The 19,580-nt window shown below is 57.6% G+C and overlaps 1 protein-coding gene across 1 annotated transcript in view; it reads left to right on the top strand.

Moving 5' to 3' along the window:
- ncapd2 (non-SMC condensin I complex, subunit D2) overlaps positions 1–19,580 on the top strand; it is a 175,117-nt gene that overhangs the window by 141,701 nt on the left and 13,836 nt on the right. The window contains exons 26-28 of the mRNA XM_063039703.1: positions 906–1,083; positions 7,320–7,414; positions 12,661–12,741. Coding sequence (XP_062895773.1) covers positions 906–1,083; positions 7,320–7,414; positions 12,661–12,741 — 354 coding nt within the window. The remainder of the gene's footprint in view (positions 1–905; positions 1,084–7,319; positions 7,415–12,660; positions 12,742–19,580) is intronic.

The following is a 19,580-nucleotide window of genomic DNA, read 5'->3' as shown; positions in this document are numbered from 1 at the left end:
ACGGTGTGAGGGAGCTGGATTAACGTCAGTGGGGACACAGTCAGTGACACAGGACGCTGGGGGAGAGGGGTCACTGAGGGACGGTGTGAGGGAGCTGGATTAACGTCAGTGAGGACACAATCAGTGACACAGGACGCTGGGGGAGAGGGGTCACTCAGGGACGGTCTGAGGGAGCTGGGTTAACGTCAGTGACACAGGACGCTGGGGGAGAGGGGTCACTGAGGGACGGTGTGAGGGAGCTGGGTTAACGTCAGTGGGGACACTGTCAGTGACACAGGACGCTGGGGGAGAGGGGTCACTGAGGGACGGTGTGAGGGAGCTGGGTTAAAGTCAGGGGGGACACAGGACGCTGGGGGAGAGGGGTCACCGAGTGACGGTGTGAGGGAGCTGGATTAACGTCAGTGACACAGGACGCTGGGGGAGAGGGGTCACTGAGGGACGGTGTGAGGGAGCTGGGTTAACGTCAGTGGGGACACAGTCAGTGACACAGGACGCTGGGGGAGAGGGGTCACTGAGGGACGGTGTGAGGGAGCTGGATTAACGTCAGTGACACAGGACGCTGGGGGAGAGGGGACACTGAGGGACGGTGTGAGGGAGCTGGATTAACGCCAGTGGGGACACAGTCAGTGACACAGGATGCTGGGGGAGATGGGTCACTGAGGGACGGTGTGAGGGAGCTGGATTAACGTCAGTGACACAGGACGCTGGGGGAGAGGGGTCACTGAGGGACGGTGTGAGGGAGCTGGGTTAACGTCAGTGGGGACACAGTCAGTGACACAGGAGTCACTGAGGGACAGTGTGAGGGAGCTGGGTTAACGTCAGTGGGGATACAGTCAGTGACACCGGGTGCTGGGGGAGAGGAGTTTACATCAGCAACTCACTGATCCTCCTCCCTCCTTGCTCAGGCTGCGTGACCCCTCCCCTGCCGTCCGCCGAACCGCCCTGATTGTTATGACCCACCTCATTCTGAAGGACATGGTGAAGGTGAAAGGTCAAATCAGTGAAATGGCCTCGCTACTCGTTGACGAGGAGGAAGAGATCGCCTTGCTGGCCCGTAGCTTCTTCAATGAGTTGTCCAACAAGGTACAATTATCCATACTGGGCTTTTTTCCTGCTTCTTTACACACACACCCCCTTCCAAACCCCCTCCACCTCCTTTCTTTCCCATCTCCACCATCTCACCCTCGCAGTTGGCTTCTTATTGTTACAAGTGTGCCTCGAGCTCTCGGGAGGGTGCAGAGGAGATTCACCAGGATGCTGCCTGGATTAGAGAGGGTGCAGAGGAGATTCACCGGGACGCTGCCCGGATTAGAGAGGGTGCAGAGGAGATTCACCAGGATGCTGCCTGGATTAGAGAGGGTGCAGAGGAGATTCACCAAGATGCTGCCTGGATTAGAGAGGGTGCAGAGGAGATTCACCAGGATGCTGCCCGGATTAGAGAGGGTGCAGAGGAGATTCACCAGGACGCTGCCTGGATTAGAGAGGGTGCCGAGCAGAGTCACCAAGATGCTGCCTGGATTAGAGAGGGTGCAGAGGAGATTCACCAGGATGCTGCCTGGATTAGAGAGGATGCAGAGGAGATTGACCAGGATGCTGCCTGGATTAGAGAGGGTGCAGAGGAGATTCGCCAGGATGCTGCCTGGATTAGAGAGGGTGCAGAGAAGATTGACCAGGATGCTGCCTGGATTAGAGAGAGTGCAGAGGAGATTCACCAGGATGCTGCCTGGATTAGAGAGGGTGCAGAGGAGATTCACCAGGATGCTGCCTGGATTAGAGAGGGTGCAGAGGAGAGTCACCAGGATGCTGCCTGGATTAGAGAGGGTGCAGAGGAGATTCACCAGGATGCTACCTGGATTAGAGAGGGTGCAGAGGAGATTCACCAGGATGCTGCCCGGATTAGAGAGGGTGCAGAGGAGATTCACCAGGATGCTGCCTGGATTAGAGAGGGTGCAGAGGAGATTCACCAGGACGCTGCCCGGATTAGAGAGGGTGCAGAGGAGATTCACCAGGATGCTGCCTGGATTAGAGAGGGTGCAGAGGAGATTCTCCAGGACGCTGCCCGGATTAGAGAGGGTGCAGAGGAGATTCTCCAGGATGCTGCCTGGATTAGAGAGAGTGCAGAGGAGATTCGTCAGGACGCTGCCTGGATTAGAGAGGGTGCAGAGGAGATTCACCAGGATGCTGCCTCGATTAGAGAGGGTGCAGAGGAGATTCACCAGGATGCTGCCTGGATTAGAGAGGGTGCAGAGGAGATTCACCAGGATGCTGCCTGGATTAGAGAGGGTGCAGAGGAGATTCACCAGGATGCTGCCTGGATTAGACAGGGTGCAGAGGAGATTCACCAGGATGCTGCCTGGATTAGAGAGGGTGCAGACGAGATTCACCGGGATGCTGTCTGGATTAGAGAGGGCGCAGAGGAGATTCACCGGGATGCTGCCTGGATTAGAGAGGATGCAGAGGAGATTCACCGGGATGCTGCCTGGATTAGAGAGGGTGCAGAGGAGATTCACCAGGATGCTGCCTGGATTAGAGAGGGTGCAGAGGAGATTCGCCGGGACGCTGCCTGGATTAGAGAGGGTGCAGAGGAGATTCACCAGGATGCTGCCTGGATTAGAGAGGGTGCAGAGGAGATTCACCAGGATGCTGCCTGGATTAGAGAGGGTGCAGAGGAGATTCACCAGGACGCTGCCTGGATTAGAGAGGGTGCAGAGGAGATTCACCAGGACGCTGCCTGGATTAGAGAGGGTGCAGAGGAGATTCGCCAGGATGCTGCCTGGATTAGGGAGGGTGCAGAGGAGATTCGCCAGGATGCTGCCCAGATTAGAGAGGGTGCAGAGGAGATTCACCAGGATGCTGCCCAGATTAGAGAGGGTGCAGAGGAGATTCACCAGGATGCTGCCCGGATTAGAGAGGGTGCAGCGGAGATTCACCAGGATGCTGCCTGGATTAGAGAGGGTGCAGAGGAGATTCACCAGGATGCTGCCTGGATCAGAGAGGGAGCAGTGGAGATTCACCAGGATGCTGCCCAGATTAGAGAGGGTGCAGAGGAGATTCACCAGGATGCTGCCTGGATTAGAGAGGATGCAGAGGAGATTCACCAGGATGCTGCCTGGATTAGAGAGGGTGCGGAAGAGATTCACCGGGACGCTGCCTGGATTAGAGAGGATGCAGAGGAGATTCACCGGGACGATGCCTGGATTAGAGAGGGTGCAGAGGAGATTCACCGGGCTGCTGCCTGGATTAGAGAGGGTGCAGAGGAGATTCGCCAGGATGCTGCCCAGATTAGAGAGGGTGCAGAGGAGATTCACCAGGATGCTGCCCGGATTAGAGAGGGTGCAGAGGAGATTCACCAGGATGCTGCCCAGATTAGAGAGGGTGCAGAGGAGATTCACCAGGATGCTGCCCGGATTAGAGAGGGTGCAGAGGAGATTCACCAGGATGCTGCCCGGATTAGAGAGCGTGTAGAGGAGATTCACCAGGATGCTGCCCGGATTAGAGAGGGTGCAGAGGAGATTCACCAGGATGCTGCCCGGATTAGAGAGGGTGCAGAGGAGATTCACCAGGATGCTGCCCGGATTAGAGAGGGTGCAGAGTAGATTCACCAGGATGCTGCCTGGATCAGAGAGGGTGCAGAGGAGATTCACCAGGATGCTGCCCAGATTAGAGAGGGTGCAGAGGAGATTCACCAGGATGCTGCCCGGATTAGAGAGGGTGTAGAGGAGATTCACCAGGATGCTGCCCGGATTAGAGAGGGTGCAGAGGAGATTCACCAGGATGCTGCCCGGATTAGAGAGGGTGCAGAGGAGATTCACCAGGATGCTGCCTGGATTAGAGAGGGTGCAGAGGAGATTCACCAGGATGCTGCCCGGATTGGAGAGGGTGTAGAGGAGATTCACCAGGATGCTGCCCGGATTAGAGAGGGTGCAGAGGGGATTCACCAGGATGCTGCCCGGATTAGAGAGGGTATAGAGGAGATTCACCAGGATGCTGCCCGGATTAGAGAGGGTGCAGAGGAGATTCGCCAGAATGCTGCCTGGATTAGAGAGGGTGCAGAGGAGATTCACCAGGATGCTGCCTGGATTAGAGAGGGTGCAGAGGAGATTCGCCAGAATGCTGCCTGGATTAGAGAGGGTGCAGAGGTGATTCACCAGGATGCTGCCTGGATTAGAGAGGGTGCAGAGGAGATTCACCAGGATGCTGCCTGGATTAGAGAGGGTGCAGAGGAGATTCGCCGGGACGCTGCCTGGATTAGAGAGGGTGCAGAGGAGATTCACCAGGATGCTGCCTGGATTAGAGAGGGTGCAGAGGAGATTCACCAGGATGCTGCCTGGATTAGAGAGGGTGCAGAGGAGATTCACCAGGATGCTGCCTGGAGTAGAGAGGGTGCAGAGGAGATTCACCAGGACGCTGCCTGGATTAGAGAGGGTGCAGAGGAGATTCGCCAGGATGCTGCCTGGATTAGGGAGGGTGCAGAGGAGATTCGCCAGGATGCTGCCCAGATTAGAGAGGGTGCAGAGGAGATTCACCAGGATGCTGCCCGGATTAGAGAGGGTGCAGAGGAGATTCACCAGGATGCTGCCTGGATTAGAGAGGGTGCAGAGGAGATTCACCAGGATGCTGCCTGGATCAGAGAGGGAGCAGTGGAGATTCACCAGGATGCTGCCCAGATTAGAGAGGGTGCAGAGGAGATTCACCAGGATGCTGCCTGGATTAGAGAGGGTGCGGAAGAGATTCACCGGGACACTGCCTGGATTAGAGAGGATGCAGAGGAGATTCACCGGGACGATGCCTGGATTAGAGAGGGTGCAGATGAGATTCACCAAGATGCTGCCTGGATTACAGAGGATGCAGAGGAGATTCACCGGGCTGCTGCCTGGATTAGAGAGGGTGCAGAGGAGATTCGCCAGGATGCTGCCCAGATTAGAGAGGGTGCAGAGGAGATTCACCAGGATGCTGCCCGGATTAGAGAGGGTGCAGAGGAGATTCTCCAGGATGCTGTCCGGATTAGAGAGGGTGCAGAGGAGATTCACCAGGATGCTGGCTGGATTAGAGAGGGTGCAGAGGAGATTCACCAGGATGCTGCCCGGATTAGAGAGGGTGCAGAGGAGATTCACCAGGACGCTGCCCAGATTAGAGAGGGTGCAGAGGAGATTCACCAGGATGCTGCCTGGATTAGAGAGGGTGCAGAGGAGATTCACCAGGATGCTGCCTGGATTAGAGAGGGTGCAGGAGAGATTCACCAGGATGCTGCCTGGATTAGAGAGGGTGCAGAGGAGATTCGCCAGAATGCTGCCTGGATTAGAGAGGGTGCAGAGGTGATTCACCGGGACACTGCCTGGATTAGAGAGGATGCAGAGGAGATTCACCGGGACGATGCCTGGATTAGAGAGGATGCAGAGGAGATTCACCAGGACGCTGCCCGGATTAGAGAGGGTGCAGATGAGATTCACCAAGATGCTGCCTGGATTACAGAGGATGCAGAGGAGATTCACCGGGCTGCTGCCTGGATTAGAGAGGGTGCAGAGGAGATTCGCCAGGATGCTGCCCAGATTAGAGAGGGTGCAGAGGAGATTCACCAGGATGCTGCTGGGATTAGAGAGGGTGCAGAGGAGATTCACCAGGATGCCTGGATTAGAGAGGGTGCAGAGGAGATTCACCAGGATGCTGCCCGGATTAGAGAGGGTGCAGAGGAGATTCACCAGGATGCTGCTGGGATTAGAGAGGGTGCAGAGGAGATTCACCAGGATGCTGCTGGGATTAGGGAGGGTGCAGAGGAGATTCACCAGGATGCTGCCCGGATTAGAGAGGGTGCAGAGGAGATTCACCAGGATGCTGCTGGGATTAGAGAGGGTGCAGAGGAGATTCACCAGGATGCTGCTGGGATTAGGGAGGGTCAGAGTTGACAGGAATGTGCAGAATTTCGAAGGCTTTCTTGACCGTGACGCCTACGTGGTTGGACCAGGCAGTACAGGCTGTTGGCAGTGGTTCCATTCTGGGAATCAGACTTCCACACCGTTGATGTGAGCAAGATCGTTTTCACCGTTCCCCCCCCCCCCCCCACCTTCTAGGGAAACAGCCCTCGGCCCCCGCAAGCTGGGTAATTAGTTTGTGTGGATGCTGTGTGATGTACCCCACCCCGCCCAAATAACAGACAATACACCAGATACGATTAAGTGATTTGCAGTTTATAGATATTACTGGAACTATATAATTAATGGAGAATAAAATATAAAAGGAAAATCAAAGGTGCCACACTTATCAAAGTTCAATCTCTTCGTGCACAAACAGTTGGAGCTCAGGACCCTCCTTCTTCACCCTGCGACCCATCGGACCACCTCGACTGGCCGCCTGGGACCAACAACGGTGGTCGACCAGGCACTCCACACGAGTCCGTCTCCGTCTCCTCGCCGAACGCCCTCCTCGGGGTCCGACCCCGTTAGCGGACATCACAGCACCTGGTCCGTCCTCCGTCTCTCTCTCTCTCTCTCTCCCACCTTCTGCCCCAAAACCCCGCGCATACAATATCTTCCAGACACACCAAAAGCATAACAACTATCCCAATTGGTTCGTAACATCCTCCTATCACCCGCTAACCCAAAACAAGCTGCGAGCGCAAAGCTTTCTCAGCGTTTAACATAACAAAGAAGCATTCCCAAGTATAACATAACAAAGAAGCCATTTTAGTAACATAAAAGACGACACCCCTTTACACAATAAAGGCACCAAGCCCGTAACTCGATCAGTTCTGCGCACTAATAATTCGTTGGCACTCACGAATCAGGTACCCTTTCCGCCAGTCGATGTCCTCCGAACTCTGCCGACCCTCGAACAGGACAACCCTCGGTGGCCGACCAGACGCTCCGCATGTGTCCATCCTCGCCCCTCTCCTCGCTGAATACCCCGGACTCCAGCTCGGGGCCCGTCCCGTCAGCCAGCTCACAGCATCGCGTCTCCTCTCCCTGTCCCCGTCGCGCCTCCTGTCCAAAGCCTGTGAGAAACAATAGCTTACAGACACACAAGAACGAATAACGTCCATTCTGTTGCTTCGCAATGGAATTCCAGAGTCAAGGTGTCTATGATTATATCGCAAATATGCCGCTATAGAGAACCCCTTACGGCAGCAGTTAACGTGAAAAAGAAATGCCTTACAAGAGGTTAACCAGAACGCTCCCTGGATTAGAGGGTACGAGCTTTAGCGAGAGTTCGGATAAACTGGCGGGAGGGAACTGGTGGAAAAGATGCGGGGGGTAGGTCTGGAGAAGGATGCCTATCTCTCACTCTTTCCTTCGCTTTCTCCCTTCCCCTCCCGCCGCCGACAGGGGAACGCTGTGTACAACCTGTTGCCGGACATCATCAGCCGTCTGTCCGACCCGGAGGGCGGGATCGAGGAGGAGCCCTTCCGCACTGTCATGAGGTAGGGGAGGGGAGGGGAGGGGCAGGAGAGGGAAGGGGCGGGCGGGCTGGTGAGTCACCGGCACCAGCACTCCTGTGTGAGTGTGTCTCTGTCAGTGTCTGTGTGTGTGAGTGTGTCTCTGTGTGTCTGTGTGTGTGAATGTGTCTGTGTGTCTCTGTCAGTGTCTGTGTGTGTGAATGTGTCTGTGTGTCTCTGTCAGTGTCTGTGTGTTTGAATGTGTCTGTGTGTCTCTGTCAGTGTCTGTGTGTGTGAATGTGTCTCTGTCAGTGTCTGTGTGTGTGAATGTGTCTGTGTGTCTCTGTCAGTGTCTGTGTGTGTGAATGTGTCTCTGTCACTGTCTGTGTGTGTGAATGTGTCTCTGTCAGTGTCTGTGTGTGTGAATGTGTCTGTGTGTCTCTGTCACTGTCTGTGTGTGTGAATGTGTCTCTGTCAGTGTCTGTGTGTGTGAATGTGTCTGTGTGTCTCTGTCAGTGTCTGTGTGTGTGAATGTGTGTGTGAATGTGTCTGTGTGTCTCTGTCAGTGTCTGTGTGTGTGAGTGTGTCTCTGTCAGTGTCTGTGTGTGTGAATGTGTCTCTGTGTCTCTGTCAGTGTCTGTGTGTGTGAATGTGTCTCTGTCACTGTCTGTGTGTGTGAATGTGTCTCTGTGTCTCTGTCAGTGTCTCTGTGTGTGTGAATGTGTCTCTGTGTCTCTGTCACTGTCTGTGTGTGTGAATGTGTCTCTGTCAGTGTCTGTGTGTGTCTGTGTCAGTGTCTGTGTGTGTGAATGTGTCTCTGTGTCTCTGTCAGTGTCTCTGTGTGTGAGTGTGTCTCTGTCAGTGTCTGTGTGTGTGAATGTGTCTCTGTGTCTCTGTCAGTGTCTCTGTGTGTGAGTGTGTCTCTGTCAGTGTCTGTGTGTGTGAATGTGTCTCTGTCAGTGTCTGTGTGTGTGAATGTGTCTCTGTGTCTCTGTCAGTGTCTGTGTGTGTGAGTGTGTCTCTGTCAGTGTCTGTGTGTGTGAATGTGTCTCTGTCTCTGTCAGTGTCTCTGTGTGTGAGTGTGTCTCTGTCAGTGTCTGTGTGTGTGAATGTGTCTCTGTCAGTGTCTGTGTGTGTGAATGTGTCTCTGTGTCTCTGTCAGTGTCTGTGTGTGTGAGTGTGTCTCTGTCAGTGTCTGTGTGTGTGAATGTGTCTCTGTCACTGTGTGTGTGTGTGTGTCTCTGTCAGTGTCTGTGTGTGTGAGTGTGTCTCTGTCAGTGTCTGTGTGTGTGAATGTGTCTCTGTGTCTCTGTCAGTGTCTCTGTGTGTCTCTGTCAGTGTCTGTGTGTGTGAATGTGTCTCTGTGTCTCTGTCAGTGTCTGTGTGTGTGAATGTGTCTCTGTCAGTGTCTGTGTGTGTGAATGTGTCTCTGTCAGTCTCTGTGTGTGAGTGTGTCTCTGTCAGTGTCTGTGTGTGTGAGTGTGTCTCTGTCAGTGTCTGTGTGTGTGAATGTGTCTCTGTCAGTGTCTATGTCAGTGTCTGTGTGTGAATGTGTCTCTGTCAGTGTCTGTGTGTGTGAATGTGTCTCTGTCAGTCTCTGTGTGTGTGATTGTGTCTCTGTCAGTGTCTGTGTGTGAATGTGTCTCTGTCAGTGTCTGTGTGTGTGAGTGTGTCTCTGTCAGTGTCTATGTCAGTGTCTGTGTGTGAATGTGTCTCTGTGTGTGTGAATGTGTCTCTGTCAGTGTCTCTGTGTGTGAATGTCTCTGTGTGTCTCTGTCAGTGTCTGTGTGTGTGAATGTGTCTGTGTGTGTCTCTGTCAGTCTCTGTGTGTGTGAATGTGTCTCTGTCAGTGTCTGTGTGTGTGAATGTGTCTGTGTGTCTCTGTCAGTGTCTGTGTGTGTGAATGTGTGTGTGAATGTGTCTGTGTGTCTCTGTCAGTGTCTGTGTGTATGAGTGTGTCTCTGTCAGTGTCTGTGTGTGTGAATGTGTCTCTGTGTGTCTGTGTCAGTGTCTGTGTGTGTGAATGTGTCTCTGTGTCTCTGTCAGTGTCTCTGTGTGTGAGTGTGTCTCTGTCAGTGTCTGTGTGTGTGAATGTGTCTGTGTGTCTCTGTCACTGTCTGTGTGTGTGAATGTGTCTCTGTCAGTGTCTGTGTGTGTGAATGTGTCTGTGTGTCTCTGTCAGTGTCTGTGTGTGTGAATGTGTGTGTGAATGTGTCTGTGTGTCTCTGTCAGTGTCTGTGTGTGTGAGTGTGTCTCTGTCAGTGTCTGTGTGTGTGAATGTGTCTCTGTGTCTCTGTCAGTGTCTGTGTGTGTGAATGTGTCTCTGTCACTGTCTGTGTGTGTGAATGTGTCTCTGTGTCTCTGTCAGTGTCTCTGTGTGTGTGAATGTGTCTCTGTGTCTCTGTCACTGTCTGTGTGTGTGAATGTGTCTCTGTCAGTGTCTGTGTGTGTGAATGTGTCTCTGTGTCTCTGTCAGTGTCTCTGTGTGTCTGTGTCAGTGTCTGTGTGTGTGAATGTGTCTCTGTGTCTCTGTCAGTGTCTCTGTGTGTGAGTGTGTCTCTGTCAGTGTCTGTGTGTGTGAATGTGTCTCTGTGTCTCTGTCAGTGTCTCTGTGTGTGAGTGTGTCTCTGTCAGTGTCTGTGTGTGTGAATGTGTCTCTGTCAGTGTCTGTGTGTGTGAATGTGTCTCTGTGTCTCTGTCAGTGTCTGTGTGTGTGAGTGTGTCTCTGTCAGTGTCTGTGTGTGTGAATGTGTCTCTGTCAGTGTCTGTGTGTGTGAATGTGTCTCTGTGTGTCTGTGTGTGTGAATGTGTCTCTGTCAGTGTCTGTGTGTGTGAATGTCTCTCTGTCAGTGTCTGTGTGTGTGATTGTATCTCTGTCAGTGTCTCTGTGTGTCTCTGTCAGTGTCTGTGTGTGTGAATGTGTCTCTGTGTCTCTGTCAGTGTCTGTGTGTGTGAATGTGTCTCTGTCAGTGTCTGTGTGTGTGAATGTGTCTCTGTCAGTCTCTGTGTGTGAGTGTGTCTCTGTCAGTGTCTGTGTGTGTGAGTGTGTCTCTGTCAGTGTCTGTGTGTGTGAATGTGTCTCTGTCAGTGTCTATGTCAGTGTCTGTGTGTGAATGTGTCTCTGTCAGTGTCTGTGTGTGTGAATGTGTCTCTGTCAGTCTCTGTGTGTGTGATTGTGTCTCTGTCAGTGTCTGTGTGTGAATGTGTCTCTGTCAGTGTCTGTGTGTGTGAGTGTGTCTCTGTCAGTGTCTATGTCAGTGTCTGTGTGTGAATGTGTCTCTGTGTGTGTGAATGTGTCTCTGTCAGTGTCTCTGTGTGTGAATGTCTCTGTGTGTCTCTGTCAGTGTCTGTGTGTGTGAATGTGTCTGTGTGTGTCTCTGTCAGTCTCTGTGTGTGTGAATGTGTCTCTGTCAGTGTCTGTGTGTGTGAATGTGTCTGTGTGTCTCTGTCAGTGTCTGTGTGTGTGAATGTGTCTGTGTGTCTCTGTCAGTGTCTGTGTGTATGAGTGTGTCTCTGTCAGTGTCTGTGTGTGTGAATGTGTCTCTGTGTGTCTGTGTCAGTGTCTGTGTGTGTGAATGTGTCTCTGTGTCTCTGTCAGTGTCTCTGTGTGTGAGTGTGTCTCTGTCAGTGTCTGTGTGTGTGAATGTGTCTGTGTGTCTCTGTCACTGTCTGTGTGTGTGAATGTGTCTCTGTCAGTGTCTGTGTGTGTGTCTGTGTCTGTGTGTCTCTGTCAGTGTCTGTGTGTGTGAATGTGTGTGTGAATGTGTCTGTGTGTCTCTGTCAGTGTCTGTGTGTGTGAGTGTGTCTCTGTCAGTGTCTGTGTGTGTGAATGTGTCTCTGTGTCTCTGTCAGTGTCTGTGTGTGTGAATGTGTCTCTGTCACTGTCTGTGTGTGTGAATGTGTCTCTGTGTCTCTGTCAGTGTCTCTGTGTGTGTGAATGTGTCTCTGTGTCTCTGTCACTGTCTGTGTGTGTGAATGTGTCTCTGTCAGTGTCTGTGTGTGTGAATGTGTCTCTGTGTCTCTGTCAGTGTCTCTGTGTGTCTGTGTCAGTGTCTGTGTGTGTGAATGTGTCTCTGTGTCTCTGTCAGTGTCTCTGTGTGTGAGTGTGTCTCTGTCAGTGTCTGTGTGTGTGAATGTGTCTCTGTGTCTCTGTCAGTGTCTCTGTGTGTGAGTGTGTCTCTGTCAGTGTCTGTGTGTGTGAATGTGTCTCTGTCAGTGTCTGTGTGTGTGAATGTGTCTCTGTGTCTCTGTCAGTGTCTGTGTGTGTGAGTGTGTCTCTGTCAGTGTCTGTGTGTGTGAATGTGTCTCTGTGTGTCTGTGTGTGTGAATGTGTCTCTGTCAGTGTCTGTGTGTGTGAATGTCTCTCTGTCAGTGTCTGTGTGTGTGATTGTATCTCTGTCAGTGTCTCTGTGTCTCTGTCAGTGTCTGTGTGTGTGAATGTCTCTCTGTCAGTGTCTGTGTGTGTGATTGTATCTCTGTCAGTGTCTCTGTGTCTCTGTCAGTGTCTGCGTGTGTGTGTGTCTCTGTCAGTGTCTGTGTGTGTGAATGTGTCTCTGTCAGTGTCTGTGTGTGTGTGTGTCTCTGTCAGTGTCTGTGTGTGTGAATGTGTCTCTGTGTGTCTCTGTCAGTGTCTGTGTGTGTGAATGTGTCTCTGTCAGTGTCTGTGTGTGTGAGTGTGTCTCTGTCAGTGTCTGTGTGTGTCTCAGTGTCTCTGTGTGTCTCTCAGTGTCTGTGTGTGTGAATGTGTCTGTGTGTGTGTGTGTCTGTGTGTGTGTGAGTGTGTGTGTGTGTGTGTGTGTGTGTGTGTGTGTGTGTGTGTGTGTGTGTGTGTGTGTGTGTGTGTGTGTGTGTGTGTGTGTGTGTGGCTCACACCTCTCTCTTTCCCCTCCTCCCTCTCACAACCTTCTCACCCAACTCTCATGCTACTCTCTTCCTCCACCCACATCTCTGTCTCTCCCTCCCCTGCCCCTCTTCTCCTACCCTCTCCTTCTCCCCTCGTTCCCCTCCCCTTCCCCTCCCACATTCCCTTTCTCCCACTCCCCCCCTGCTCTCTCTCTCTCCGGGGGGTGGGGTGTTAACCGTCTGTGACCGGGGAGCGGTGGGTGCTCAGTCCTACGGCTTCACCTCGGGGAAGGTGCACGGGCTGCTCCGTGCTCCGGGGCCCAGAGCGGGGCTTGTGTTCCATTGCCAGGCATCTCCTGTCCCTCTCCTGACGTCGTCACTTTGTCGTCTGCATCCCTCCTCCCCTCCCCTCCCCTCCTCTCCCCACTCCCCTCCTCTCCTCTCCTCAGGCAAATGTTCAGCTACATCAGCAAAGACCGACAGGTCGAGAGCCTGGTGGAGAAACTGTGTCAGCGATTCCGCACCGCCAGGTCAGTGCTTCCCCCCGGGGGGTGGGGTGGGGAGAGACCAGGTGGGGTCAGTCAGCAGGGGCAGCTCCGCACTGATCCCTCTCCCGAACGCGCTGGGTGCCCGCACTGAGGGTCAAACAGGGGTGCCCCCTGGAAGTGAGAGGGCTCCGCACTGATCCCTGTCCCAGACGCGCTGGGTGCCCACACTTAGGGTCAAACAGGGGTGCCCCCTGGAAGTTATAGATTGAGAGGGTTCTGCACTGATCCCTGTCCTGGACGCGCTGGGTGCCCACACTGAGGGTCAAACAGGGGTGACCCCTGGAAGTTATAGATTGAGAGGGTTCTGCACTGATCCCTGTCCCGGACGCGCTGGGTGCCCACACTGAGGGTCAAACAGGGGTGCCCCCTGGAAGTTATAGATTGAGAGGGCTCTGCACTGATCCCTGTCCCGGACACGCTGGGTGCCCGCACTGAGGGTCAAACAGGGGTGCCCCCTGGAAGTGAGAGGGCTCCGCACTGATCCCTGTCCCACACGCGCTGGGTGCCCACACTGAGGGTCAAACAGGGGTGCCCCCTGGAAGTGAGACGGCTCTGCACTGATCTCTGTCCCGGACGGACTGGGTGCCCACACTGAAGGTCAGACAGGGGTGCCCCCTGGAAGTTATAGATTGAGAGGGCTCCGCACTGATCCCTGTCCCGGACGCGCTGGGTGCCCGCACTGAGGGTCAAACAGGGGTGCCCCCTGGAAGTTATAGATAGAGAGGGCTCTGCACTGATCCCTGTCCCGGACGCGCTGGGTGCCCACACTGAGGGTCAAACAGGGGTGCCCCCTGGAAGTTATAGATTGAGAGGGCTCTGCACTGATCCCTGTCCCGGACGCACTGGGTGCCCACACTGAGGGTCAAACAGGGGTGCCCCCTGGAAGTGAGAGGGCTCTGCACTGATCCCTGTCCCGGACGCACTGGGTGCCCACGCTGAAGGTCAGACAGGGGTGCCCCCTGGAAGTTATAGATTGAGAGGGCTCCGCACTGATCCCTGTCCCGGACGCGCTGGGTGCCCGCACTGAGGGTCTGGAAGTGAGAGGGCTCTGCACTGATCCCTGTCTGCACGCGCTGGGTGCCCGCACTGAGGGTCACATAGGGGTGCCCCCTGGAAGTTATAGATTGAGAGGGCTCTGCACTGATCCCTGTCCCGGACGCGCTGGGTGCCCGCACTGAGGGTCAAACAGGGGTGCCCCCTGGAAGTGAGAGGGCTCTGCACTGATCCCTGTCCCGGACGCGCTGGGTGCCCACACTGAGGGTCACATAGGGGTGCCCCCTGGAAGTTATAGATTGAGAGGGCTCTGCACTGATCCCTGTCCCGGACGCGCTGGGTGCCCACACTGAGGGTCACATAGGGGTGCCCCCTGGAAGTGAGAGGGCTCTGCACTGATCCCTGTCCCGGACACGCTGGGTGCCGGCACTGAGGGTCAAACAGGGGTGCCCCCTGGAAGTGAGAGGGCACTGCACTGATCCCTGTCCCGGACGCGCTGGGTGCCCGCACTGAGGGTCAAACAGGGGTGCCCCCTGGAAGTGAGAGGGCACTGCACTGATCCCTGTCCCGGACGCGCTGGGTGCCCACACTGAGGGTCAAACAGGGGTGCCCCCTGGAAGTGAGAGGGCTCTGCACTGATCCCTGTCCCGGACGCGCTGGGTGCCCGCACTGAGGGTCAAACAGGGGTGCCCCCTGGAAGTGAGAGGGCTCCGCACTGATCCCTGTCCCGGACGCGCTGGGTGCCCACACTGAGGGTCAAACAGGGGTGCCCCCTGGAAGTGAGAGGGCTCTGCACTGATCCCTGTCCCGGACGCGCTGGGTGCCCACACTGAGGGTCAAACAGGGGTGCCCCCTGGAAGTGAGAGGGCTCTGCACTGATCCCTGTCCCGGACGCACTGGGTGCCCGCACTGAGGGTCAAACAGGGGTGCCCCCTGGAAGTGAGAGGGCTCCGCACTGATCCCTGTCCCGGACGCGCTGGGTGCCCGCACTGAGGGTCAAACAGGGGTGCCCCCTGGAAGTGAGAGGGCTCTGCACTGATCCCTGTCCCGGACGCGCTGGGTGCCCACACTGAGGGTCAAACAGGGGTGCCCCCTGGAAGTTATAGATTGAGAGGGCTCCGCACTGATCCCTGTCCCGGACGCGCTGGGTGCCCGCACTGAGGGTCACATAGGGGTGCCCCCTGGAAGTGAGAGGGCTCCGCACTGATCCCTGTCCCGGACACGCTGGGTGCCCACACTGAGGGTCACACAGGGGTGCTCCCTGGAAGTGAGAGGGCTCTGCACTGATCCCTGTCCCGGACGCGCTGGGTGCCCGCACTCAGGGTCAAACAGGGGTGCCCCCTGGAAGCGAGTGGGCTCCGCACTGATCCCTGTCCCGGACGCGCTGGGAGCCCGCACTGAGGGTCAAACAGGGGTGCCCCCTGGAAGTGAGAGGGCTCTGCACTGATCCCTGTCCCGGACGCGCTGGGTGCCCGCACTGAGGGTCAAACAGGGGTGCCCCCTGGAAGTGAGAGGGCACTGCACTGATCCCTGTCCCGGACACGCTGGGTGCCGGCACTGAGGGTCAAACAGGGGTGCCCCCTGGAAGTGAGAGGACTCTGCACTGATCCCTGTCTGCACGCGCTGGGTGCCCGCACTGAGGGTCACATAGGGGTGCCCCCTGGAAGTTATAGATTGAGAGGGCTCTGCACTGATCCCTGTCCCGGCCGCGCTGGGTGCCCACACTGAGGGTCACACAGGGGTGCCCCCTGGAAGTGAGAGGGCTCTGCACTGATCCCTGTCCCAGACGCGCTGGGTGCCCGCACTGAGGGTCAAACAGGGGTGCCCCCTGGAAGTGAGAGGGCTCTGCACTGATCCCTGTCCCGGACGCGCTGGGTGCCCACACTGAGGGTCACACAGGGGTGCCCCCTGGAAGTGAGAGGGCTCTGCACTGATCCCTGTCCCGGACGCGCTGGGTGCCCGCACTGAGGGTCAAACAGGGGTGCCCCCTGGAAGTGAGAGGGCTCCGCACTGATCCCTGTCCCGGACACGCTGGGTGCCGGCACTGAGGGTCAAACAGGGGTGCCCCCTGGAAGTGAGAGGGCTCCGCACTGATCCCTGTCCCGGACTCGCTGGGTGCCGGCACTGAGGGTCAAACAGGGGTGCCCCCTGGAAGTGAGAGGGCTCCGCACTGATCCCTGTCCCGGACACGCTGGGTGCCGGCACTGAGGGTCAAACAGGGGTGCCCCCTGGAAGTGAGAGGGCTCCGCACTGATCCCTGTCCCGGACGCGCTGGGTGCCCGCACTGAGGGTCAAACAGGGGTGCCCCCTGGAAGTTATAGATTGAGAGGGCTCCGCACTGATCCCTGTCCCGGACGCGCTGGGTGCCGGCACTGAGGGTCAAACAGGGGTGCCCCCTGGAAGTGAGAGGGCTCTGCACTGATCCCTGTCCCGGACGCACTGGGTGCCCGCACTGAGGGTCAAACAGGGGTGCCCCCTGGAAGTTATAGATTGAGAGGGCTCCGCACTGATCCCTGTCCCGGACGCGCTGGGTGCCCACACTGAGGGTCACACAGGGGTGCCCCCTGGAAGTGAGAGGGCTCTGCACTGATCCCTGTCCCGGACGCGCTGGGTGCCCGCACTGAGGGTCAAACAGGGGTGCCCCCTGGAAGTTATAGATTGAGAGGGCTCCGCACTGATCCCTGTCCCGGACGCGCTGGGTGCCCGCACTGAGGGTCAAACAGGGGTGCCCCCTGGAAGTGAGAGGGCTCCGCACTGATCCCTGTCCCGGACGCGCTGGGTGCCCACACTGAGGGTCAAACAGGGGTGCCCCCTGGAAGTTATAGATTGAGAGGGCTCCGCACTGATCCCTGTCCCGGACGCGCTGGGTGCCCACACTGAGGGTCAAACAGGGGTGCCCCCTGGAAGTGAGAGGGCTCTGCACTGATCCCTGTCCCGGACGCGCTGGGTGCCCGCACTGAGGGTCAAACAGGGGTGCCCCCTGGAAGTTATAGATTGAGAGGGCTCCGCACTGATCCCTGTCCCGGACGCGCTGGGTGCCCGCACTGAGGGTCAAACAGGGGTGCCCCCTGGAAGTGAGAGGGCTCTGCACTGATCCCTGTCCCGGACGCGCTGGGTGCCCGCACTGAGGGTCAAACCGGGGTGCCCCCTGGAAGTGAGAGGGCTCTGCACTGATCCCTGTCCCGGACGCGCTGGGTGCCCGCACTGAGGGTCAAACAGGGGTGCCCCCTGGAAGTGAGAGGGCTCCGCACTGATCCCTGTCCCGGACGCGCTGGGTGCCCACACTGAGGGTCAAACAGGGGTGCCCCCTGGAAGTGAGAGGGCTCTGCACTGATCCCTGTCCCGGACGCGCTGGGTGCCCGCACTGAGGGTCAAACAGGGGTGCCCCCTGGAAGTGAGAGGGCTCCGCACTGATCCCTGTCCCGGACGCGCTGGGTGCCGGCACTGAGGGTCAAACAGGGGTGCCCCCTGGAAGTGAGAGGGCTCCGCACTGATCCCTGTCCCGGACGCGCTGGGTGCCCACACTGAGGGTCAAACAGGGGTGCCCCCTGGAAGTGAGAGGGCTCCGCACTGATCCCTGTCCCGGACGCGCTGGGTGCCCACACTGAGGGTCAAACAGGGGTGCCCCCTGGAAGTTATAGATTGAGAGGGCTCCGCACTGATCCCTGTCCCGGACGCGCTGGGTGCCCGCACTGAGGGTCAAACAGGGGTGCCCCCTGGAAGTGAGAGGGCTCCGCACTGATCCCTGTCCCGGACGCGCTGGGTGCCCACACTGAGGGTCACACAGGGGTGCCCCCTGGAAGTTATAGTCCCATTGCCCACTAGAGGGGGTGCTCCCTGGAGGGGGCTCGCACTGATCCCTGTCCCGGACGCGCTGGGTGCCCGCACTGAGGGTCAAACAGGGGTGCCCCCTGGAAGTGAGAGGGCTCTGCACTGATCCCTGTCCCGCACGCGCTGGGTGCCCGCACTGAGGGTCAAACAGGGGTGCCCCCTGGAAGTGAGAGGGCTCTGCACTGATCCCTGTCCCGGACGCGCCTGGGTGCCCGCACTGAGGGTCAAACAGGGGTGCCCCCTGGAAGTTATAGATTGAGAGGGCTCCGCACTGATCCCTGTCCCGGACGCGCTGGGTGCCCGCACTGAGGGTCAAACAGGGGTGCCCCCTGGAAGTGAGAGGGCTCTGCACTGATCCCTGTCCCGGACGCGCTGGGTGCCCGCACTGAGGGTCACATAGGGGTGCCCCCTGGAAGTGAGAGGGCTCCGCACTGATCCCTGTCCCGGACGCGCTGGGTGCCCACACTGAGGGTCACATACAGGGGTGCCCCCTGGAAGTGAGAGGGCTCTGCACTGATCCCTGTCCCGGACGCGCTGGGTGCCCGCACTGAGGGTCAAACAGGGGTGCCCCCTGGAAGTGAGAGGGCCGCACTGATCCCTGTCCCGGACGCGCTGGGTGCCCACTGAGGGTCACTGATCCCTGTCCCGGAGGGGTGCCCCCCCCTGGAAGTGAGAGGGCTCCGCACTGATCCCTGTCCCGGACGCGCTGGGTGCCCGCACTGAGGGTCAAACAGGGGTGCCCCCTGGAAGTGAGAGGGCTCCGCACTGATCCCTGTCCCGGACGCGCTGGGTGCCCGCACTGAGGGTCAAACAGGGGTGCCCCCTGGAAGTGAGAGGGCTCCGCACTGATCCCTGTCCCGGACGCGCTGGGTGCCCGCACTGAGGGTCAAACAGGGGTGCCCCCTGGAAGTGAGAGGGCTCCGCACTGATCCCTGTCCCGGACGCGCTGGGTGCCCGCACTGAGGGTCAAACAGGGGTGCCCCCTGGAAGTGAGAGGGCTCTGCACTGATCCCTGTCCCGGACGCGCTGGGTGCCCGCACTGAGGGTCAAACAGGGGTGCCCCCTGGAAGTGAGAGGGCTCTGCACTGATCCCTGTCCCGGACGCGCTGGGTGCCCGCACTGAGGGTCAAACAGGGGTGCCCCCTGGAAGTGAGAGGGCTCCGCACTGATCCCTGTCCCGGACGCGCTGGGTGCCCACACTGAGGGTCAAACAGGGGTGCCCCCTGGAAGTGAGAGGGCTCCGCACTGATCCCTGTCCCGGACGCGCTGGGTGCCCGCACTGAGGGTCAAACAGGGGTGCCCCCTGGAAGTTATAGATTGAGAGGGCTCCGCACTGATCCCTGTCCCGGACGCGCTGGGTGCCCACACTGAGGGTCAAACAGGGGTGCCCCCTGGAAGTGAGAGGGCTCCGCACTGATCCCTGTCCCGGACGCGCTGGGTGCCCGCACTGAGGGTCAAACAGGGGTGCCCCCTGGAAGTTATAGATTGAGAGGGCTCTGCACTGATCCCTGTCCCGGACGCGCTGGGTGCCCGCACTGAGGGTCAAACAGGGGTGCCCCCTGGAAGTGAGAGGGCTCTGCACTGATCCCTGTCCCGGACACGCTGGGTGCCCGCACTGAGGGTCAAACAGGGGTGCCCCCTGGAAGTGAGAGGGCTCTGCACTGATCCCTGTCCCGGACACGCTGGGTGCCCGCACTGAGGGTCAAACAGGGGTGCCCCCTGGAAGTTATAGATTGAGAGGGCTCTGCACTGATCCCTGTCCCAGACGGGCTGGGTGCCCGCACTGAGGGTCAAACAGGGGTGCCCCCTGGAAGTTATAGATTGAGAGGGCTCCGCACTGATCCCTGTCCCGGACGCGCTGGGTGCCCGCACTGAGGGTCAAACAGGGGTGCCCCCTGGAAGTGAGAGGGCTCCGCACTGATCCCTGTCCCGGACGCGCTGGGTGCCCACACTGAGGGTCAAACAGGGGTGCCCCCTGGAAGTGAGAGGGCTCTGCA

The sequence above is a fragment of the Mobula hypostoma genome, unplaced genomic scaffold, assembly GCF_963921235.1.
Source record: "Mobula hypostoma unplaced genomic scaffold, sMobHyp1.1 scaffold_123, whole genome shotgun sequence".
In the NCBI taxonomy this organism is placed as follows: Eukaryota; Metazoa; Chordata; class Chondrichthyes; order Myliobatiformes; family Myliobatidae; genus Mobula; species Mobula hypostoma.
Note: the sequence above shows the minus strand (reverse complement) of the source record. Positions and strands in the feature narration are given on the sequence as shown.